This window comes from Oncorhynchus mykiss, chromosome 1, assembly GCF_013265735.2.
Source record: "Oncorhynchus mykiss isolate Arlee chromosome 1, USDA_OmykA_1.1, whole genome shotgun sequence".
NCBI classification, from domain to species: Eukaryota; Metazoa; Chordata; class Actinopteri; order Salmoniformes; family Salmonidae; genus Oncorhynchus; species Oncorhynchus mykiss.
The window spans coordinates 8,810,573-8,833,436 of NC_048565.1; the positions used below are offsets into that span (position 1 = coordinate 8,810,573).

Here is a 22,864-nt window from a genome sequence, read left to right on the forward strand (position 1 = left end):
AACATAGGACAAGCAAGACGTAGCATACAGACAGAGCAACATAGGACAAGCAAGACGTAGCATACAGACAGAGCAACATAGGACAAGCAAGACGTAGCATACAGACAGAGCAACATAGGACAAGCAAGACGTAGCATACAGACATAGCAACATAGGACAAGCAAGACGTAGCATACAGACAGAGCAACATAGGACAAGCAAGACGTAGCATACAGACAGAGCAACATAAAACAAAAAGCATCAAGTCAAAATTCATAAAAGCAACAAAGTTTCCACACCTCACAAGCTACAGACAACAGACAACATGGAAAGCGGCAACACACAGCTAGGGACCATGTTCACAAATCTGATTGACCTTTAGCCATGTCTTCAAGCATTTTGTGAAAGTGTGATATGTGGTGCAGTTATGTGTGTCTGATGGCAGTGTATTCCAGACATGGGAAGCTCTCACAGAGAATGCAGATTTACTAAAGGTGCTTTTCCTTAGGGGAACTATACAGTCACCTCTCATGGCAGACCTTGTGGATCTGCTGCCATATGTCTGGGTTTTCTGTTTAACACAAATATTGAGTGGAGGGGGAGCCAGGCCATTAAGGATCTTGAATACAAGACATGCGTCGGTGTATTGCATAAGATTTTCCCAACTCAAGAGCTCATGCTTTCTAAGGATGTGACAATGATGATGGCTATTGGGCTTCCTATCAAGCACTTTGAGAGCCTGTTTGTAGACAGACTGAATAGGTTTTAATGTTGTACAGCAAGCTTGGGCCCAACTAGTCAAGCAGTATGTTAAGTGGGGGAGTATCATAGATTTGAAGTACAGTTTTGCTACCTCTGTAGTCAAACAATTTCGTATAAATCGAAAATTAGCTAGGTTGAATTTGGTTATTTGAATTACCTTTTTCACATGCTTTTTAAAAGAGAGGTTGGAATCAAGTATGATGCCAAGGTACTTAAAATCGGATACCACCTGGAGCTTCTCCCCTGACACATAGACATCTGGCTCAGTAGCATCTGTTGTTACAGCATTCAACACACATAATCCATAGTGCATTCAATGTCTAAAAAAAGTATTGAAATCCAAAACCGTGATTATTTTTAAATATTTGAATGGAAACCAAACCAACCTCAAAAAGCACTAATTTCTCAGCACTATTGGAAACAGTTACGTCCCTCTATATTTTTTTTACTACAAAGCATGGAAATGTGTAATTTTCACATATGGTGATGCTGGAGATGAATATGAAGTTGTTAAATTTCCCTTTAAGAACATACCTCATGGCCCCCTTAGGCAGGTAGCTTCCACTGCCCAGACTGCCCTTAGTCAGGTAAATCTCCTTGAACTTAAGTTGTGATTCCTGTTCTTCTTCCTCTTCCTGCTCCATACAGTTGGAGGAAGGGTAGGGAGTCGGGATGCGAAAGCTATTGTAAGACTTTCGACTGCCTGGCCTCTTAGGTACACCAGCCTCAGTAAATCTCACGCGGGACTTGGTGTTAGTCTTATCGTCTAACAGACTGGTGAGTGACGCTGTGAGAGATCTCTGTGACAATGGAGAGGAGGCAGTATCTTGGATGCCCAGTAGTTCGTAAAGACCTGGGATGATGATCTGCATCAGCTTGTCCGATAAAAACTGGACAATCCTCAGACACAAGCCGGCAAGGTGTTGTTTTGTCAGCTGTATTCCAGAAACAGAAGAAGTGTTTTAAAATGTTGCATAGTGCGTCTTTCAAAAGCTTATGAACAAGGTTAAACATTAGGCAGAGTTTTCATGGTAATCTGATTAAATTGTCAGTAACATGATCTTACCGGGTCAAACATGCCCTCACGAATCCCCCTCCATTGCCTGAAAACAATATTGTTATAAATGTTGTCATATCAGGATGCGTGGCAGAATAGTTTTTATTTAATTATTTGCCTGATCGTGAAGTTATACTTGCTTTGTGTCAGTTGTTTTGGCAAAATTGCAATGTGACAACTTTTCTAGCAATGACATTTTTTTTCCGATTGATCAGTTTCTAATTTGATCCTATTTCCTTGAAGGTGTGATAGTACCAAAGAAAACAGAACATACTTCTCAGTTAGGTTTTGAAGGAAGTCCATAAGTGTCAGATGTTCCACATTGTTGAGCTTTCCCTCTTCTGTGGTTTCCATCACTGAGGTTGCTCTGCTCCTGGTACAATTGCTCTGCTCCTGGTAGAAATGTAATTATATTGCAAATAATCAAACTTAATAAACAACAAATATCATACTGAAATATTTATTAACTGTTAAAGAGGGGAGGAGCATTGGCAACGTTGGGCCAATTAAACAACTGCAACACAACAGAGATGGTTGTGGTATGTCAACATTGCCAATGATAGCATCACTATAACATTTTATTGGATTAATGTTGTAATATGAAATGACAAGGCCAACTTACCATCTCATTGACAGCTTCAGAGGTCAGGTGGTCATCCACCACACAGACAGGCAGGTCTAGAGACTGGGACAAGGCTCTATGGTCATAAGCAGGAGAGAATGGAAACATTATCAGAGCAGTCCCAATGGCAGAATCTAACCACTGTTTTCATGTCATAGACTCACTTAGTAGTTAATACATGGCCACAAATAATGAGCGGTTCAAATAGATCGGCTGGGGACTTGACCCTACAAATGACTCCATGAATGACGCCTGACCTGCCCCATAACAAGTTCTTTCTTATTAGTCTCTCTCTCTTAATCTCCACACGAATATCTAACTGGACTGAGTGTAAGTGGCTTTACCTGACTGTCTCAGTGTCAGAAACATCATAGTCTTGTTGTTCTATGTCCTCCAGGGACATCTCAGCTACAGAAGACGGGTTAAAGCCCGGGATGATCTCTCAAACTGAAAATAATGACTGTTTATGTGAACTGAACCATTTACAGTGGCTTGCAAAAGTATTCACCCCCCTTGGCATTTTCCCTATTTTGTTGCCTTATAACCTGGAATTAAAATAGATTTTTGCACTGTCAACTGTGGGACCTTAGGTATGTGCCTTTCCAAATCATGTCCAATCAATTGAATTTACCACAGGTGGACTCCAATCATGTTGTAGAAATACCTCAAGGATGATCAAGGGAAACAGGATGCACCGGAGCTCAATTTCGAGTCTCATAGCAAAGGGTTTGAATACTTATGTAAATAAGGTATTTCTGTTTTTTTCCGTTTTAAATTGCAAAAATGTCTAAAAAACTGTTTTTGCTTTGTCATTATAGGATATTGTGTGTAGATTGATGAGGAAAATGTTGTATGTAATCCATTTTAGAATAAGGCTGTAATGTAAAAAATGAAATGTGTAAAAAGTCAAGGGGTCTGAATACTTTCCAAATGCACTGAAGCAGTCTATAAGATATATCTTATTACAGTTTAGGCCTACCTTGTTATTTTATTCCATCTGGCAATATCATATTAATGGATTAAATCTATTTAGTTTGTTTTGTTGCTAGTATTTTTATTAATTGTTTGAAAATACAAGTATTATCTACTTTCTGAAGGACAGCCAAGTTGATAGGCAACATAGAACCTACAAACAATTATGACATCATTGGAACACATGCACGTGTCACAAACACCTTTAGCCCAAAAAAGCAGTGTAGCAGTGCTGCCCAAGCTGGGGGCGATACACTTTTATTAGGCTTTTAATCAGATTCACAAACAATGCTCTACTTGAAGTCAATGAGTAAACATGTAGCAACATGGCTGAGCTTTAACGTGTAAGTAGAAGTTGACACTAACCATATGTATAATCCTAAAATGCTTGCCCTGAATACCAGTCTAGAACCCAGGTATGTCTCCTGCTATTTATAGTATCTTTCAAGTACATCTTATTACAGTTTAGGCCTACCTTATTATTTTATTCCATCTAGCAATATCATTTTAAGGGCAAATACACACACATGTGTTGTAGGCCAATGAACTCCATAGTTTTAATTTTTTAATAAGGAAGGGGAATTCTGTAACAGGTTATGACATCAAAGGTATGGCAGCTATGGAGAATCATTTTCAAAACAATGTCCAAAACGGGAAATCATTGGATGTGATTCATTCGATTCTATGCAATTTCATCTTTGAGGACTGACATGGAAGCAACCATTACACAACCCTGAACTCAATAACCCCACCCCAGTTTCAGAAGAGATATCAAACCATATCTAGTCATATTGTATTACATTCACCCAGGCTGTGCCTGGACACTGATGGATGGCTATATGGAGCATCCTTGTCCATCATGTTCAGTGTGTTAGTGCTCTCACCACAGCGAGGCAGCAGCCTCCACTGAGCAGCTCAGCAGCCTTAGCAGCCTCCATTGATATATACTTATACTGTATTGCAATGCTTCTGGTCTCTTGCACACTATGATTTGTCTATTTGTTTTGGGATTTGTGTGTTGGCCTGTTTTGAAATAGTTTGATAATAACCTACTACTTTGACCTAATGCACTTCATCAATGATGGTGGTTGTATTGTTTGGGATTTGTACTGATAAGCATCATGTTGTCTTACTCTAGGGAACTTTCCAGCAAATGTGGATCTCAAAACAGGAGTACGAAGAGGGCGGGAAGCAGTGCGTAGACAGGAAGTGCCCTTGATCGACCACCAACAGCATCTTCTGCCTCCAGAACTCACAATAACATGTCTAGTTTAACCTTTTACTGTGAGCTCAGGAACACCCAAGGACGGTAGTTCTGTCGATTTAAAAAAAGTTTTTTTTCAAACTGGATAATGGAATCTGCCTTTATCATTTTTTGTAGAAAACATGAACTATAACGAACCGTGTCACATATTCCATTGCTATGAAAAGGGTGAAAGGCTGAGTTCCTTTTGACTCCATCTTCAGTATGCCATTTTCAGTTTGTTTATGGACCTTATATTCTGATCTCAACCTTGTTGACAGGTAAGAAACACTTGGTTAGTGTATGTGTCTTATCCAATGGGTTGTCAGGTGAACGTTGAAGATGCTTCTTGGAGGTGATCTAATGATGTCATTGAATCGATGTCATTGAGTTGCTCACTGGACAAGACAATTATTCACTGAAAATTAAATCTGTCTTTCATTTCACTTATGTTGATACTTGATTGGCTATTTGCTGTCTTTTGAAAATACAAAAATAAATATAACTGTTTTATGAAGCACTTGTAGACATTCGTTGTTTTCAAAATCATATTTTCAGCAAAACAGATACATACTTTTACAATATGACATCAAATCAAATAAACATAAAATAAGTGATATGTAAATGATTGTCAAAAGGCTCCAACCACCCAAGTCATAGACTGTTCACTCTGCTACCACACGGCAAGCGATACGAGAGCACCAAGTCTGGGACAAAAGGCTCCTTAACAGCTTCTACCCCCAAGTCATTAGACTAGTGAACAGCTTCCACCCCCAAGTCATTAGACTGCTGAACAGCTTCTACCCCAAAGTCATTAGACTGCTGAACAGCTTCTACCCCCAAGTCATTAGACTGCTGAACAGCTTCCACCCCCAAGTCATTAGACTGCTGAACAGCTTCCACCCCAAAGCCATTGGAATGCTGAACAGCTTCTACCCCCAAGTCATTAGACTGCTGAACAGCTTCTACCCCCAAGTCATTAGACTGCTGAACAGCTTCTACCCCCAAGCCATAAGACTGCTGAACAGCTTCTACCCCCAAGCCATAAGACTGCTGAACAGCTTCTACCCCCAAGCCATAAGACTGCTGAACAGCTTCTACCCCCAAGCCATAAGACTGCTGAACAGCTTCTACCCCCAAGTCATTAGACTGCTGAACAGCTTCTACCCCCAAGTCATTAGACTGCTGAACAGCTTCTACCCCCAAGCCATTAGACTGCTGAACAGCTTCTACCCCCAAGCCATAAGACTGCTGAACAGCTTCTACCCCCAAGCCATAAGACTGCTGAACAGCTTCTACCCCCAAGCCATAAGACTGCTGAACAGCTTCTACCCCCAAGCCATAAGACTGCTGAACAGCTTCTACCCCCAAGCCATAAGACTGCTGAACAGCTTCTACCCCCAAGCCATTAGACTGCTGAACAGCTTCTACCCCCAAGCCATCAGACTGATGAACAGCTTCCACCCCCAAGTCATTAGACTGCTGAACAGCTTCTACCCCCAAGCCATTAGACTGATGAACGTTAATTAAATGGCCACCTGCACTATTTGCATTGATCCCCTTTGTTATTGATGTATTTTTCTAATTGTTTTCCACTGACTCTCTTGAATTGGCTCGATGCACACTCACTACACTCTACCCACACATTCACTGTGACACTGACCGACTTTCACACTAGCTGCTGCTACTGTGTTTATTATCTATCCTGATTGCCTAGTCACTTTTACCCTTACCTACATGTACATACTGTATTACCTCAACTACCTCGCACCCATGCACATTGACTCGGTACTGGTACTCCTTGTATATAGCCTTGTTATTGTTATTGTGTTACTATTTAGAAAATATGTTCTTACTTTTTAACTCTGCATTGTTGGGAATGGGCTCGTAATAAAGCATCTCACAGTTGTTTTCGGCGTATGTGACCAATACGATTAGATTCTCATCTGAACAAATGAATGCTCTCGTTGTTTATAATGAGGAATTTATTTAAATAATTTGGTTTTCCTTGAAGATTTAAATGTGCTGAGAAAGCCTTTCGTGATGGATCTAGACAATCTGGTGAAAAGGGAGGGTTTGCGACTCTTCTCTTCAAGTGGGAAGGACGATGCGATATCATAAATTCCCTCTGGAGAAAAGGAGCCATGAGATGTTGTCATCGTCTCTGCAACGAAAGACCATCCAGCATGCCATCAATTTACATTTTTACTCATTTATCAGACACTCTTATCCAGAGAGACTTACAAGGAGCAATTAGGATGAAGTGCCTTGCTCAAGAGCACATTGACAGATTTTGCCTCGTGAACTCAGGGATTCTGAACCAGCAACCTATCGGTTACTGGCCCAACCTCTTAACCCACTAGGCTACCACCCAGCCCACAGTACAGTATGTCATAGGTAACAACTCAGAGGAGTACAATGTCTTTCCAAATGAATTAGTGGAATGGTAAAGGGATAATGTCTCAGTCTTGACTGAGCAGCAGCCTAAACAGCAGCAGGGCTTACCTGTAAAGTACACAGTAGGGGAAATGTTCTGAGGCTGGTACTCCAGAGACTCTTGAGGACAGAGGTTCTTACTAACATTCTTGGAACCCTGGTTGGTGGGAAAAGGCACATTAAAACAAACTTACATTTTTTTGATATCTTAAAGTACAGCATATCAACTGAAAAGAACCAGTGCAATGCCATGACACAAATAATCATATAAAAGGTCAACAGCAGTGTTATTCATGAAAGATGTATGTGTACTATACCTTTGTATTGAAGGTGAGGACCTGCTCTCCAGTACTGCTGATGGTATCCCTTTCCAAATCAAACACGCCTTCTACAATGTCACTGGTGGCCACGCTGGTAGCGGACTCAAAATAACATTTAGCAGTGGCTTTGGTGATCATTTGAAGAATGACCATGCAAGTAGAAGTCTTTGGATCGTTCTGGACTGAAACATCAAAGTTTATGTTTTCATACTCATCTGACCACTGTCTCAGGAAGCACTTCACTGTCTCTTCAGCAAATATCTGGAGAAGCTGAGAGGAGAGCTCCTTGGATATGGCACATTGTTCATTTCCCCATTTCAGCCTTGAAAGAATGGAGTCTGAAGCACTTTTGGCTGCTTCCAATGTTAAGACCTGTGGAGTGCTGTGGCTGTCCTGAAGGGCTATCACTTTATCCAACAATTCATGGCTGAAAATGTGGATGGTCCAAGTGGAAATTATTTTTCTCAATTTCCTAACAGCAGATCGGAGGTCGTCAAGATGTGAAGCACCCTGTCCATTTTCCTGTGTGTTCTCAACACTTTCCACCATAATGTCCACTACCACCCCAGCAGCTTGCCTGACTTTGTCCACAAAGGTTACAGGAAGTAAGTCCTCTGTGTGAAAGAAGTCCTCAATGATTGTGTTTCTAACAATGGGAAAGTCAATCTGAGCAGGAAACTCAGTGGGGATGGGAGTCCCGGGTAAAGCAAAGTGCCATTTCGACTGCCTTAATTTTGAAGTAGGTGTTAGAGAGATAGAAGAGCGTGAAGAAGAGGTATTTCTTGTATTTTGGCTGTCAGCACTCCTACAACGGATCGTGCCAATATCCTCCAGCATGGATCCTGAGAGCTCAGTAGTTTTAGGTAGTAATTTGTGCGGAATGTCCACACAGGCATCGTTTCCACCAGGTGTAACACTGCTCTGGTTGACCTCAAGATGGCAGAGACTTGCTCTTTGTGAAGCAAGACTGCTTTGATATGTAAATATTTGGATTGAACCAAGTGTTGTGTCTGATCTTTGAAGATCTTTTCTGAGAAACTCCGTAATCTTACTTTGCAGACTGTAGTAGATGTTACGAGCAACAGACCAGATTCTTTTCTCAGAAACCTGTCCAGTGGTGAGCAGGGAGGTTCCAGATACCATGTCAGATGATTGGGTGGTCTGGGTGAGCTCCTGCTGGTCTTTCACCATGGTTTGTATAATATCAGTAGATGTGGTGGATGTAGATACAGACTGGAGGTACTTATCTGTTGTACCGTCCTCCACAATGTTAAATGATCTAGAGATGACATCACTCACTCCTTTCTCAGCTTTGGTTTGGAACTCATGACTAGAGAGTTTTTGGAGGCTCTTTGTTGAAAGACTGTGGGAAGATGCAATGCCTTTGGAGGCAGCCGTGCTGCAATCTAGACTTACTGGAGAGGTTCGCTCAGGAGAACCTTGGAGATGTTCAAACATGTCTTCACATGGTGTTGGGGACCTTGACAAGGAGATGTCCTTCAGCTGAGACAGAACACCACCTACCAACATGTTGACCTCAAGGGACATATCAGATATTTTCTTTCCTACTGTCGAGAAGCAAGGTGCATTTGATGCCTGATCCTCGCATGAGGTCAAGATTGTTGAAATGACCTCTTTGGTACTATTGGTCAGTAGAGCCTCGTCTGTTTCAGTCCAGAGAAGTTTTGAACTCTCGCTGACACCCCTGTGTAGAGCCACTTCAAGGTTCAAACTGTGCAAGTGAGGCACACTCTTACTAGCTTGCCTCAAGTCCTGGCTTGCCAAACAAATGTGCTCCTTAGTCCCAAGATGTCCAGAGTCCTCTGTGGGTATATGAGTAGACATTCTGCTCAGCATGTCTGACCTCCGCTGATGAATGATGAAGTCCTTTAATGTCTTCTGAATATTGTTATATAAACTAGTGGTAGCAGACCAGATCCTCCTCTGAAGCTTTTGTGCATTTTCCTGGAGGTCAGGTTCTCTCTCCTCTACTTCTGCAGGTTGCGCCGAGCTCTGCAGGTCTTCCACAAATGTTTCAATGATGCCAAAGGCAGCAGAATCCGCACAAATATCCTTTGACCATGTGTACTGGTTTTGAATGGAACAAGACCTGGATGCTACAGAATAAGCAGGCTTTGCACTAGTTAAGCTACTGGTGGACTTTTTAACTAGGAACTCACTCACTGCTTGAGTGGCATTTCTCTTAAATTCCTCACTTGAGAGTTTTCTAATACAATCTAACAGACTGGTCAAAGAAGCTGTGGCCTTACTTCTGCTGTCCTCAATTTGACAGGGGAACTCACATACTATTGGTGATGAGGCCCTGGAATGGGCAATATCCCCAAGCTGAGCCAGAACACCCTCTACAAATTTCTCTCTCTCAATAGAGAAGCCTGATCCTTTTTCTCCAACAGTGTACAGGGCGTCCTCCTTTGACATCTCAGTGTTGTACAAGACCAGAAGCTCTGAGATGACTTCTTTGGTGCAAGTTGTCAGAAGGAGCTTGCTTTCTTCTGACTCAGTTTTTGCCCAAAGAAGTTTTGAGCTCTCACTTAGGCCTCTTTGTAAAGTAACTGCACCAGTGGACTCTGGCAACTGAGGCTCACTCTTACTGGGCCTATATGTCATGTCTAAGCAAGGAAGTGGAACTGTCTCCTTGAACTCAGCATTTGTGATGTTATCATCAGATGTGACAATGCTCTTTAAGGCACATCGCTGAAGCTTGCCGAAATAATCTTTCAAGTTGTTTTGGATGCTGTGGTAAATGTGAACAGCAGCAGACCAGGCACTCTTCTGTTGGGGACTCTCTTCAGATTCAGCCAAGGACTTCATATCTGACACGAAAGTCTTAACAACTACTGACGCTGTTGAGCCCACTGGGTGAATTGACTCTGTCTTTACAATGCCAGACAATGTTTGACCTGATACAGCACCTGTTAACTCAGACTGAACGACTGAACTAGGAAAGCTCAAACTACTGACTTTTTTGTCAAGAACTCCACTCACTGCTTGTATTGCTGATGTTTGAAACTCCCGGCTAGAGAGTTTTTGGATGCTCTTAGATGTGAGCGTGCAGGAGGAACCAGATTCACTAATATTGTAGCTGCTCTCGTATTTCCTTATCAGGGCATCAAGATCCTCAATGAAGCCAACATGCGATGCCAAAAACGTGATCTTGTCCTTCAGATCTTCCAGCAAATTCTGTTGGTTCTCGTCAACAAAAGCCACCATTGTGTCAGAGATGGTGGTCATGACTTGCCCTGTTAGACTCTTGCTCTCTTGGTCAACTTTTTCAAGTTTAACAGCCAGCTCTGTCACCATGCTCTCAGTCAACTTGGTCTGTGAGTCTCCCCTTACCGGTGTCACTAGAGAGGTTTGACTTGCGGAGGCACTCTTAACGACCACTGATAAGGCCGACTTGACATCTTTAGCCAACTCTGCCATTACAGCAGGGGTTAGCATCATAGAGCCTGCACTTCCAGATGGAGAATTGGACATGCATGCAAGTTTGGAGAGAGAACCTTGCAGGCTGTCCTGCACACAGGTGACAAGGGTGTCCTCTGAGACACCTAAGAGGACTTGTAGCGTCTCAGAGTTGGTTGTTTTCTTCTGCACATCAGACAGAGAGGTTAGAGTCCTTGGGGGAAAAAAACGCAGAAATCATCAAAGTCAAACAAATAATATGTAAGGCTGTGATGCACATTCAGTGTGTCAAATACATCTGCACCATTGAAAACAATGAGGAAAACGCTGCTGTTTCTCTGAGAAAAAACCTTAGTGTGATGTCAGCCTAACTGCTTAATTTCTAAAGCCCAATAAAATGTATTTTGTATAAGTCATTTGTATTGAAACTGGCCTGTAGATATTTTTCTATCCTGGCAACATCTATCCTCTACAAAAATCCAAATTACTATAAACTTCAAATACTGTAACTTCTAATAACTTCAAGGACAATCATAAATACAAGGCAGTTTGAAGAAATGTTAAAGGGAAATTTCTAAATGTTTCAACTTCATATTCATCATCTCCAGCACCACCCCAACATCAGCATATGTGAAAAACGGGCATTTCTATGTTTTGTAGTAAAAAAAGAAAGAGGAAGATAAGTGTTTTCTATGACATCATCAACCAATTAGTAGGCAATGCCTACTCATAATTGGTTAAAATCACACGATGCACACTGATGATGTCATTAGAATCTAGAGCTGAGCATTTAACCAACATTTTTGTTATTTTTCGTTTTTTAAACAACTAATTGACTGACGTCGGCTCAATTATTTGAATTCCATATAGTTAATTTTTTTCTTCTTCTGTGAGCTCGATGCTCAGTTTCTGTAGAGATAAATCAGATCAAGCACGAACTATGCAATGTAGTAGGGAGTTGTAGTTTCCAACAGGCCAATATTCTACATAGTTTAGCACAGAAAATACGGCAATTAATTCCCATAATCCATTGCACGCCCACTTGCTTGTCCACTCTGTGTGGAGCAGATACGGAAACCTCATTAACTGAGACGGAGAGACGAGAGAATGCATGAGAGAGAAAAAAAGCAGTTGCGTTGCGAGGATTCTCTACCTGGAAATACATGATCTAAGTGATTGACAGTTGGTGTTCAGCGGTCATAAAAGTAGGTCTTATTTACTTAGAAGAACTACTAAAATAGTGATTTTGTCAGACAGGATAAGCAGCAGCTCTATAGAGATGAGTTGATGACTTGGAATGAAATAATAAAGTCATCAAATAAATATTTTATATGAGAAAGTAAATGATGGTTGATAAGTCATAAACAGTAATGGACAGTCACTACCATCATGGGACTTTTATTCATTGTTTTATTATGTGTTGTTACAGCATTCAACACACATAATCCATAGTGCATTCAATGTCTAGAAAAAGTATTGAAATCCAAAACCGTGATTATTTTTTAAATATTTGAATGGAAACCAAACCAACCTCAAAAAGCACTAATTTCTCAGCACTATTGGAAACAGTTACGTCCCTCTATATTTTTTTTTACTACAATGCATGGAAATGTGTAATTTTCACATATGGTGATGCTGGAGATGAATATGAAGTTGTTAAATTTCCCTTTAAGAACATACCTCATGGCCCCCTTGGGCAGGTAGCTTCCACTGCCCAGACTGCCCTTAGTCAGGTAAATCTCCTTGAACTTAAGTTGTGATTCCTGTTCTTCTTCCTCTTCCTGCTCCATACAGTTGGAGGAAGGGTAGGGAGTCGGGATGCGAAAGCTATTGTAAGACTTTCGACTGCCTGGCCTCTTAGGTACACCAGCCTCAGTAAATCTCACGCGGGACTTGGTGTTAGTCTTATCGTCTAACAGACTGGTGAGTGACGCTGTGAGAGATCTCTGTGACAATGGAGCAGAGGCAGCATCTTGGATGCCCAGTAGTTCGTAAAGACCTGGGATGATGATCTGCATCAGCTTGTCCGATAAAAACTGGACAATCCTCAGACACAAGCCGGCAAGCTGTTGTTTTGTCAGCTGTATTCCAGAAACAGAAGAAGTGTTTTAAAATGTTGCATAGTGCGTCTTTCAAAAGCTTATGAACAAGGTTAAACATTAGGCAGAGTTTTCATGGTAATCTGATTAAATTGTCAGTAACATGATCTTACCGGGTCAAACATGCCCTCACGAATCCCCCTCCATTGCCTGAAAACAATATTGTTATAAATGTTGTCATATCAGGATGCGTGGCAGAATAGTTTTTATTTAATTATTTGCCTGATCGTGAAGTTATACTTGCTTTGTGTCAGTTGTTTTGGCAAAATTGCAATGTGACAACTTTTCTAGCACTGAACATTTCTTTCAGATTGATCAGTTTCTAATTTGATCCTATTTCCTTGAAGGTGTGATAGTACCAAAGAAAACAGAACATACTTCTCAGTTAGGTTTTGAAGGAAGTCCATAAGTGTCAGATGTTCCACAATGTTGAGCATTCCCTCTTCTGTGGTTTCCATCACTGAGGTTGCTCTGCTCCTGGTAGAATTGCTCTGCTCCTGGTATATTGCAAATAATCAAACTTAATTAACAGCAAATATCATACTGAAATAATTATTAACTGTTAAAGAGGGGAGTAGCATTGGCAACGTTGGGCCAATTAAACAACTGCAACACAACAGAGATGGTTGTGGTACGTCAACATTGCCAATGATAGCCTCACTGAAATGACAAGGTCAACTTACCATCTCATTGACAGCTTCAGAGGTCAGGTGGTCATCCATCACACAGACAGGCAGGTCTAGAGACTGGGACAAGGCTCTATGGTCATAACCAGGAGAGAATGGAAACATCAGAGCAGTCCCAATGGCAGAATCTAACCACTGTCTTCATGTCAAAGACTCACTCACTCATTTGCTTTGTCAAACCTACCCCTTAGAATGACTTCGATATTAAAAACCCAGGCTTTCCTAAAATGTTTACCTCAGCCAGTCTAGAACCCAGGTGTGTCTACAAAACACATGTACTCCTCCATAAGGTTCATGGCTTGCCTATTGTTTTATCCCAGTACAAGAGGGGCAACTGGATTCAGGATTAAACACAAGCAGTCTTTCAGGTATATCTTATTACAGTTTAGGCCTACCTTATTATTTTCTTCCATCTGGCAATATCATTTTAAGGAGTGAAATCTGTTTTGTTGCTAGTATTATTAGTAACTGTAGGAAAATACAGCTGTAGAGTACAAGAATCAGCTACTTTCTGAAGGGAAGCCAAGCTCATCAGCAATTTAGAACCTACAGACAATTATGACAAAGTTGGAACGCATGATTGCGTCACAAACGCCTTGTGGTCACATGTTATTTTAGGGCGTGGCTCCGCATTCGTGACCGGTTCTCATATTTCTTTTTCCCGGTATCCGTTAGTGCTGGAATTTGCGATTAATACTTTTCTCATGCCGAAACCGGATTAAATGCATACCGGTAGTTAAATGACAAAAAATATGATATTCGCAATGTCATTAAGCAACAACAACAACAAAAACATAAATAGCTACTACAATTTCTAAACATGATTTTGTCATCAGTTCAGTACCATTTGTTTGATTTTGTGGACCCACGACTAGACTTTATCCATGTTAGCTAGTTGCTAGCGATGCTAGTCAGCATAGGCTGCTACGTGATAAACAGTTCGCGTTAGCGAATTAGCTACCTAGCTACCCAGCCTAACAAGCTGTCAAATCCAATGGAAACCGATGCAACCCTGCTGCCAAATAAGGGCTAGCTCGATGACCCGTGGTAACAGTGGGGTCCCCATGAGTTTCAAGGCTTTAATAAGTGCTATCGTGCAGAAAAAGCGAATAAAATACTGGTTGATGAGCTAGCTAAGTTAGCAAGACGGGTATGACCGTTAACAGCGTGCATGCACAAATGCATGACGACACATTGTATCTCAGTGAAGCAGGCATGCAGAACGAGATCGCCCCACCAAGCCAGATAGTAGAGGGGTACAACAACGCCGGGACACAGAGGCATAGCTCATACAATTATATTTTGTTCCAGTCAATGACAATACATGTTGAAAAATAAATACCTGCGTCAAATATATGGCATCGCATGCTAGTGCAAAGATAGCTTGCATGAATTTTTTTTTTTTATCCGGTGACCACTAGATGTCCTCGTATATCCACATTTAGATCAACTGTACTTGATTTTTCATCAGTACTGTGAATGACAAGCCCACTGAATCTAGTTTAATAATCTTTATACTCAGCAGGTAGAGGCCTAGGTACTTCAAATCAGTGCTTAATTTGAGCAGGATCATGCCAGAACAGGATCCGGCACCGTTCCGTTCTGGACTGTTTTGTTCCGGAACCTACTTGGCCGAATCCGGTACCTCTCGTGCCATGAAAAATAATTTTCACTTTTTGCTATGTAACAATTATAATAAAAGCGATCAAAGTTCATTCGAGTTGCCTCTTCGTCAATTATCGTGCCCCCTCATCTCTCCAGAGTTGCACTTCATCATTTGTTTCCTTATAGAATCATAGCTGCATGAAGGGTTCTGGAGGAATTTTCTAAAGTTACGGAATTACTGCTGTCTGTTCAGGAATAAATTAAATCATTCAGAATAGCCTAATACGTCATGAGAAGCCCTATAATTTAGCTACAGAGGACCAATAGCTTCTTTTTTTAAATAGCCTAGCTGCGGTTTGTAGCCCAATAACAAAGAATAGCCTACAGTCGGGAACGCGAGGCAAATCTGTCAGTGAAAAAACAGCACGCAGACAAAACAGGCCTTTTGCAATATTTCAAATACAATCGAGGGAAAACACAGATTGAAAAGCAATGACTGTTGCTGAAAAGATAAGACTATGCTGTAGACTACCAAAATATTTGATCAACTCCCAAACATTGTTTTACAAAACAGAGAGAGGGAGAGATAGGCTTTTGACACGAGCGCATCGACAATCTCCAGCGAGTGAGCTGCGCATCATTGGGTGAGTCAGTGAAACTGGAAAGCATTTTTAGGACTAATTTCCTCCTCATATTGTAGCCTACAATATGTTTCTCCACAAACCTAGGCCTATAGGCTATTGATGGATTCAAGACAAGGTCGTTTTTATTGATCTCAGATACTAAGTTTGTCAGTGTCAAAGTAGCCTGCCATTTCGATCATTTGTGCTGATTAAAAAAAGATAGTGCCAAAGTCTCCAGTCATGTAAAATTATGTAGAATTGCACGAAATGCGGTTTTAAAAAGGCCAACACTTTCCCGGACCCTAGGCTACTAAAAATGTTCCCCATGTGTTCACCTACTGTAAATGGCTCTACTCTACTGCTCTACCCAAATGTGATGATATGCGTTCAATGCTCTATTATAATAGGTGATCTTTTTTCTCATGAGTTCTGGTACCACAGAGCCCCCCCTCTGGCACCTCCCAATTTACAAATTAAGCTCTGCTTCAAATTTTTATTTTACAAGGCAAGTCAGTTAAAAACAAATTCTTATTTTCATTAAAGGCCTAGGAACAGTGGGTTAACTGCCTGTTCAGGGGCAGAATGACAGATTTGTACCTTGTCAGTTCAGGGATTTGAACTTGCAACCTTTCGGTTACCAGTCCAACACTCTAACCACTAGGCTACTTGTCTTCATGAAGGGTTTCATGTGAGCCTGTTTGCATCCCTCCCAGCTGCCCACTGCATTGAGGCTAGGTAACACAGTCACCACAGATAAATCCATGATAACCAAAAACTTCAACAAGCATTTCTCAACGGCTGGCCATGCCTTCCTCCTGGCTTCTCCAACCTCGGCCAACAGCTCCATGGGAAAGGAAGATGATTCTAAGAAGCAATTTGTTCATTTGGCTGGTGTCAAGTAAAGTATGTGACTAGTACTTACAATAGGAGACATGGTTATGTGATGGAGTGATAGTACTTACAATAGGAGACATGGTTATGTGATGGGGTGATAGTACTTACAGTAGGAGACATGTGATGGGGCGATCGTACTTACAGTAGGAGACATGTGATGGGGCGATAGTACTTACAGTAGGAGACGTGATGGGGCGATAGTACTTACAGTAGGAGACATGTGATGGGGTGATAGTACTTACAGTAGGAGACATGTGATGGGGCGATCGTACTTACAGTAGGAGACGTGATGGGGCGATGGTACTTACAGTAGGAGACATGTGATGGGGCGATAGTACTTACAGTAGGAGACATGGTTATGTGATGGGGTGATAGTACCTACAGTAGGAGATATGGTTATGTGATGGGGCGATAGTACTTACAGTAGGAGACGTGATGGGGCGATAGTACTTACAGTAGGAGACATGTGATGGGGCGATAGTACTTACAGTAGGAGACATGTGATGGGGCGATAGTACTTACAGTAGGAGACATGTGATGGGGCGATAGTACTTACAGTAGGAGACATGTGATGGGGCGATAGTTCTTACAGTAGGAGACATGGTTATGTGATGGGGCGATAGTACTTACAGTAGGAGACATGTGATGGGGCGATAGTACTTACAGTAGGAGACATGTGATAGGGCGATAGTACTTATGGTAGGAGACAGCCACGCCAGCAGTGCTTTGTCAACATTGTCCCATCACGCACTAGTGACTCCTGTGGCGGGCCAGGCGCAGTGCACGCAGCAGTGCACGCTGGCACGGTCAACACGGCTGGCTTCCAGGTTAAGCGGGCATGGTGTCATGAAGCAGTGTGGCTTGGCTGGGTTGTGTTTCGGAGGACGCACGGCTCTTGGCTCTCGCCTCTCCCAAGTCCATATGGGAGTTGTAGCAATGGGACAAGACTGTAACTACCAATTGGATACCACTAAATTGGAGAAGAAAAAAAAAGAAGTCACCTTGGGGGTTTGTGGTATATGGCCAATATACCTCCACGTTGCGTTGTGCCTAAGAACAGCCCTTGGCCGTGGTATATTGGCCATACACCACACCTCCTTGGGCCTTATTTCTTAATTGTACACATTTGGACACTTTTACAATTATTGTATGGTAAACATTGACATCTGCCTGGGTGGAACACCCTCCATAATGGGTGTCTGTGTGGGACACCCTCCATTACGGCTCCATCAGTGCTGAGCCCTCTCACTCTGATTGTATGGGACACTCAATTACGGCTCCTTGTGTTTCCAATCTTCTTCCTCTGGCAGGATTACTTCCACGTGCAACTGTCAGACGACAAGCAGGTGAGGTACTTCCTGGAGCTGAGCTATGCTGGTGCCATCCTTCGGGACAGCTGGGTCCTGACAGACGTTGGCATCACCCCTAGCAGTGCCATCTGCTGCCTGCTGAAGGTACCAGCCGAACACCTAGCTGTTTCTACCCGTGCTTGAAAATGCATATCAAAGTGAGCTGGCTATTGCTTGAAACAGCTTCATACTATCATTAGCATAAAGTGTTTCAGATATAGTGTGGTAATATATAGTATGGTTATATAGTATGGTTAAATAGTATGGTTATATAGTATGATTATATATATTATGGTGATATAGAGTGTGGTAATATATAGTATGGTTATATAGTATGATTATATAGTATGGTTATATAGTATGATTATATAGTATGATTATATAGTATGATTAGGTATGATTAGGTGATTTAGTTCATTCAAACAGGTGCCATTAATACAGGTAACGAGTGGAGGACAGAGGAGCCTCTTAAAGAAGAAGTTACAGGTCTGTGAGAGCCAGAAATGTTGCTTGTTTGTAGGTGACCAAATACTTATTTTCCACCATAATTTGCAAATAAATTCATTAAAAATTCTACAATGTGATTTTTCTGGAATTTTTTTCTTTCTCATTTTGTCTGTCATAGTTGAAGTGTACCTATGATGAAAATTACAGGCCTCTCTCATCTTTTTAAGTGGGAGAACTTGCACAATTGGTGGCTGACTAAATACTTTTTTGCCCCACTGTATAGTGTGGTGGTATATAGTATGGCGATATATAGTATGTTGAGGTCACCCTGCTTGAGACTTAAAGTAATATTGCCCTTGCTCAACCAAGACCATGGTTATGGTAGAGTGATTGGTTAGTAAGGACACTGCTTTATACCGAGACCATGGTTATGGTAGAGTGATTGATTAGTAAGAACACTGCTTCGTGAGTGTGAAGTGTTGTTGTACAGAGGTCCCTGGGTACATGTCCAGAGCCAGACAGGGACAGAACTCACTCTGTTCCACAAAGTTCTGTGGAAGATTTGCTAACAGAGGAGAGTGGTTATGTATCTAAGTACAAATGTAACCATCAGAATAATGTTTATTTGTGTTCCTTACTCCTTACTTACACATCCCATCATTGACATAGTCAAAGCCAGACCTTCTGTCTGTCTCTCCTTCTTGCTGGTTGACTAGAGTGGAAATCTATAGTATTGTATGGTTGACCTGGGATAGAGCTGAAATGTGGCCCGATGTAGTGTTGCCTTTGTACCAAACACGCTTACAGTCATAAACCTTTTCCCCATGTAATCGCCTCGACCTCAGTCTGGTGTTCGCTAACAGTATCTGAAGAGTCTGTATACCCAGTGGTGTATAGTACAGTAGAGCACAGCAGAGTACAGCAGACTACAGTAGAGTACAGCAGACAGAGTACAGCAGAGTACAGTAGAGTACAGTAGAGCACAGCAGACTACAGTAAAGTACAGCAGACAGAGTACAGCAGAGTACAGTAGAGTACAGTAGAGCACAGCAGACAGAGTACAGTAGAGCACAGCAGAGTACAGTAGAGCACAGCAGAGTACAGCAGACAGAGTGCAGTAGAGTACAGTAGAGCACAGCAGAGTACAGCAGAGTACAGCAGACAGAGCACAGCAGAGTACAGTAGAGTACAGTAGAGTACAGCAGAGTACAGCAGAGTACAGTAGAGCACAGCAGAGTACAGCAGACAGAGCACAGTAGAGTACAGTAGAGCACAGCAGGCCATGTAGTAGGAGAAGAAGAGGCCCTTTGGGTTCATTGAAATACATATTCATAATATTTCAGTTAACAATTTAATTTTCACCCAGATTAGTCTTCAATTTAATTTTCACCCAGATTAGTGTTCCATTTAATCTGCACCCAGATTAGTATTCAATGTGATAGAACAAAACTCAGTACAGCACATGAATTAGAAAATGTTGTTACAAATTTGAGCCACGAGATGGTGGTAGATTATACGTTTAAATAGCATGGACCTTTGATTTGTCTCTGGATAGAAATGACCCTTGGGCACAGATCTAGGATCAGTTTACTCTCACCAAATCCTCAAACTCTTTATCGCCAGCAGCGTTCTGACCCTTGACCCTGGGGATCCCGACAGGCGTGACCCCCTGAGGATCGCCCTCCAGTACGGCCACAGAGAGTGTGTGCGTCACCTGGCCACCAAGCTGTGCTCTGTGGTGGTCCTCCCAGGTATGGCCCTGCCCATGCGGACATACCTCCAGATAAAGGGCTGGGTGAGGCTGGGGCAGAGGAGGGCAGCATCCAGGCACTGCATGGGCCTCAACAGGGCTCCGTTCAGGACCAGGGTGGGCGACACGGTCCTGGTGGACGGCTTCACCCTCCCCAAGATGTCCTCCAAGCCCAGGAGGAGTGAGGCCAAGGCGGGTATCAGGGTGATGTCCACAGCCTCTCGACGTTTGACCCCCATCAACTGCCCATCTCATGTATCCTGCCCGTTCCGCGCCCTGGCATCCCAGGATAAACCTCTTCAACTACCGAAGCTACACCCTGTGGCCACGAGGGATGAAAGAGAGAAGAAGAGGGGATGTGGAGGGAAGGGATGTGAGGAGGATGAGAGTGGTGATCAGAACAGCAACCAATGGAGGAGCAGAGTCCCGCTCCCGCCCATTTCCAGAGACACCAATCTCAGACCTGTGTTTGCCTCGCCAAACTCCGCCCAGATACTCACCACCTCACTGGAGGCCTTTTCTCTCCACTGCGACCGCACACCCAGAGAAAACGCCATATACTGTTTGGCCTTGGCCAGGTTAGTCCAAGTTTAAATGACAGCTACGGTGAATATGAATATTTCTCTGGAGGTTTCTTATGAAAGGTGTGAATACTGTCAGAAGAAGCCTCCTATAATCAGTGGTGGTGGGGGGGAACACATGTAAAAGCTGTTTACACACTTTTTATTTTATTTTGTTCAAGCATTTACCCACCTTTTGTGGAAGATGCATTGAAAGTAGAGGGAGCGTTACTTCTTTAATCCTGAACGGCAATCAGCATTTACCAGTCAATGGTTTTACCACTACATCACTGCCTATGATATACCCTTATCCTCCCTGAATAGATTTCAGTACAAACAAATCATGAGCCAACCATCATGCTTAGAAGGTACATAGTCAAATCAAATCAACTCAAACTTTAATTTGTCACATGCGCTGAATACAACAAGTGTAGATCTTTCCGTGAAATGTTTACTTTACAAGCCCTTAACAAACAGTGCAGTTCAAGAAGAGTTAAGAGAATATTTACCCAATAAACTAAAGTAACAAATAATAAAACAGTTGAACTTGTCCGGTGGCCATTTGATTAATTGTTCAGCAGTCTTATGACTTGGGGTTAGAAGCTGTTATAGGTTTACCCTAACAAGTCCTGAAACAAATCATGAGCCAACTATCATGCTTAGAAGGTATATAGTGTCAGTCTTCTTGGTTCACCCTAACAAGTTGTTTCAGTATGGGAAGAGGATAGAATGTAAGGGCGCTTCATTAATGTATTGAGGCCATTACATATACAGTATTTCACAATGCTAGGACACAGATTTGGTCTCCTAACCTTGTTCTGGTTGATTGACTCTCTAACAGTGCCTTCACACAGAGACCATGGTTGCAGCAGCTGAATGTAGCGCGGACTCTGTCCAGGAGGAGTGCTCAGCACATTGGGTAGACACCAGGATCCTGGTCATTAGGCAGATTAAACATACTGAAACAAGGAGGGACAACCTGGAATTGTCCAAAAAGGAACTCTTATTTGAGTTTTTATTTTTATTTTTTACAGTGAACAAGATGAGACTTTGGAACGGATGATGCCTGAAACAATGCAGACAACTTAGAATTTCGTTCCTTTGGATGAGGCTTATAGATATAGTCAGTACTGTGTTTGATTTGTGTGCAGAAAGTTTACAACGGCAGGCAGTGGATTCTCAGTCATTCCTCTCAAGGAACAAAAAACGTATCATATTTCACTGGCTATTTGTAGTAGCCAAATGTGAATGGAATTATTATTATTCTACAATCATTCAGTTGACTGAATGTGACTGTGGTTGTGCTGTATGTGACTATGTGGTTGTGCTGTATGTGACTATGTGATTGTACTGAATGTGGTTGTACTGTACGTGATTGTAAGTGTTTGACATGGGTCTAATTGAGGCCCCCCCCCCCCCCCCACACACTTAACACTAGTTTTTATCCATAGAAATCCTCACTTGCTGATGAAGACCTATAGTGGTTGAAATCAATGTAAAATACAGTATGAACACTGCTGCCTTAAAACTCTTTTATTAAGATGTGGATCATTATTGCTCATTTAAATGAGTCTGTGCAGTGTCAAAATAATACACCTGATACATAAGGGGGGAAAAAATGCTAAAAATACCACAAGACATGAAATAATGGCATTATGGGAAAATAATACATACTGTATTTCACATAGAGTATTTGACAAACTCTTTATTTACTTTACAGAACTGACAACTACTGTGACGATGTGTTAACACAGCATGTGTCATCATTCCCCTGCAGTGTGTGGATTTACACAGCAATATAGCAGACAGCTTAAATAGTTTTTTATTTATTTAACCTTTATTTCACTAGACAAGTCAGTTAAGAACAAATTCTTATTTACAATGATGGCCAAACCCGGACGACACTGGGCCAATTATGCGGCACAATATGGGACTCCCAATCACTTGGGAGTGGGAAGGATACCAAATCCAATATCACACACTTCTTCCTTAGTATTCTGAGAACTGTCAGATAGCTGTGAGAGCTATGAGTGGATC

At 42.0% G+C, this 22,864-nt stretch overlaps 1 protein-coding gene and 1 pseudogene across 4 annotated transcripts; one reads left to right on the forward strand and one right to left on the reverse strand.

Moving 5' to 3' along the window:
• The window catches only part of LOC118966103, a 51,915-nt pseudogene that overhangs the window by 11,115 nt on the left and 17,936 nt on the right, over positions 1-22,864 (forward strand).
• On the reverse strand, positions 1,014-14,034 carry LOC110529913. Of its 4 annotated transcripts, none has more exons than XM_036988504.1 (5): positions 13,995-14,034; positions 13,597-13,672; positions 2,073-2,191; positions 1,808-1,844; positions 1,014-1,676 (listed from the first exon to the last, which is right to left on the reverse strand). In XM_036988504.1, the coding sequence occupies exons 2-5, from the start codon at positions 13,633-13,635 to the stop codon at positions 1,176-1,178; spliced, it is 696 nt and encodes a 231-aa protein (XP_036844399.1). In that variant the 5' UTR covers positions 13,636-13,672; positions 13,995-14,034; the 3' UTR covers positions 1,014-1,175. The 4 variants fall into 4 exon arrangements, with proteins under 4 accessions (XP_036844399.1, XP_036844357.1, XP_036844290.1 ...); XM_036988395.1 differs by lacking the exons at positions 1,014-1,676; positions 1,808-1,844; positions 2,073-2,191; positions 13,995-14,034 and adding exons at positions 7,252-11,028; positions 12,495-12,895; positions 13,027-13,063; positions 13,292-13,410 and having other exon boundaries at positions 13,597-13,954; XM_036988540.1 differs by lacking the exons at positions 1,014-1,676; positions 1,808-1,844; positions 2,073-2,191; positions 13,995-14,034 and adding exons at positions 10,895-11,028; positions 12,814-12,895; positions 13,027-13,063; positions 13,292-13,410 and having other exon boundaries at positions 13,597-13,954.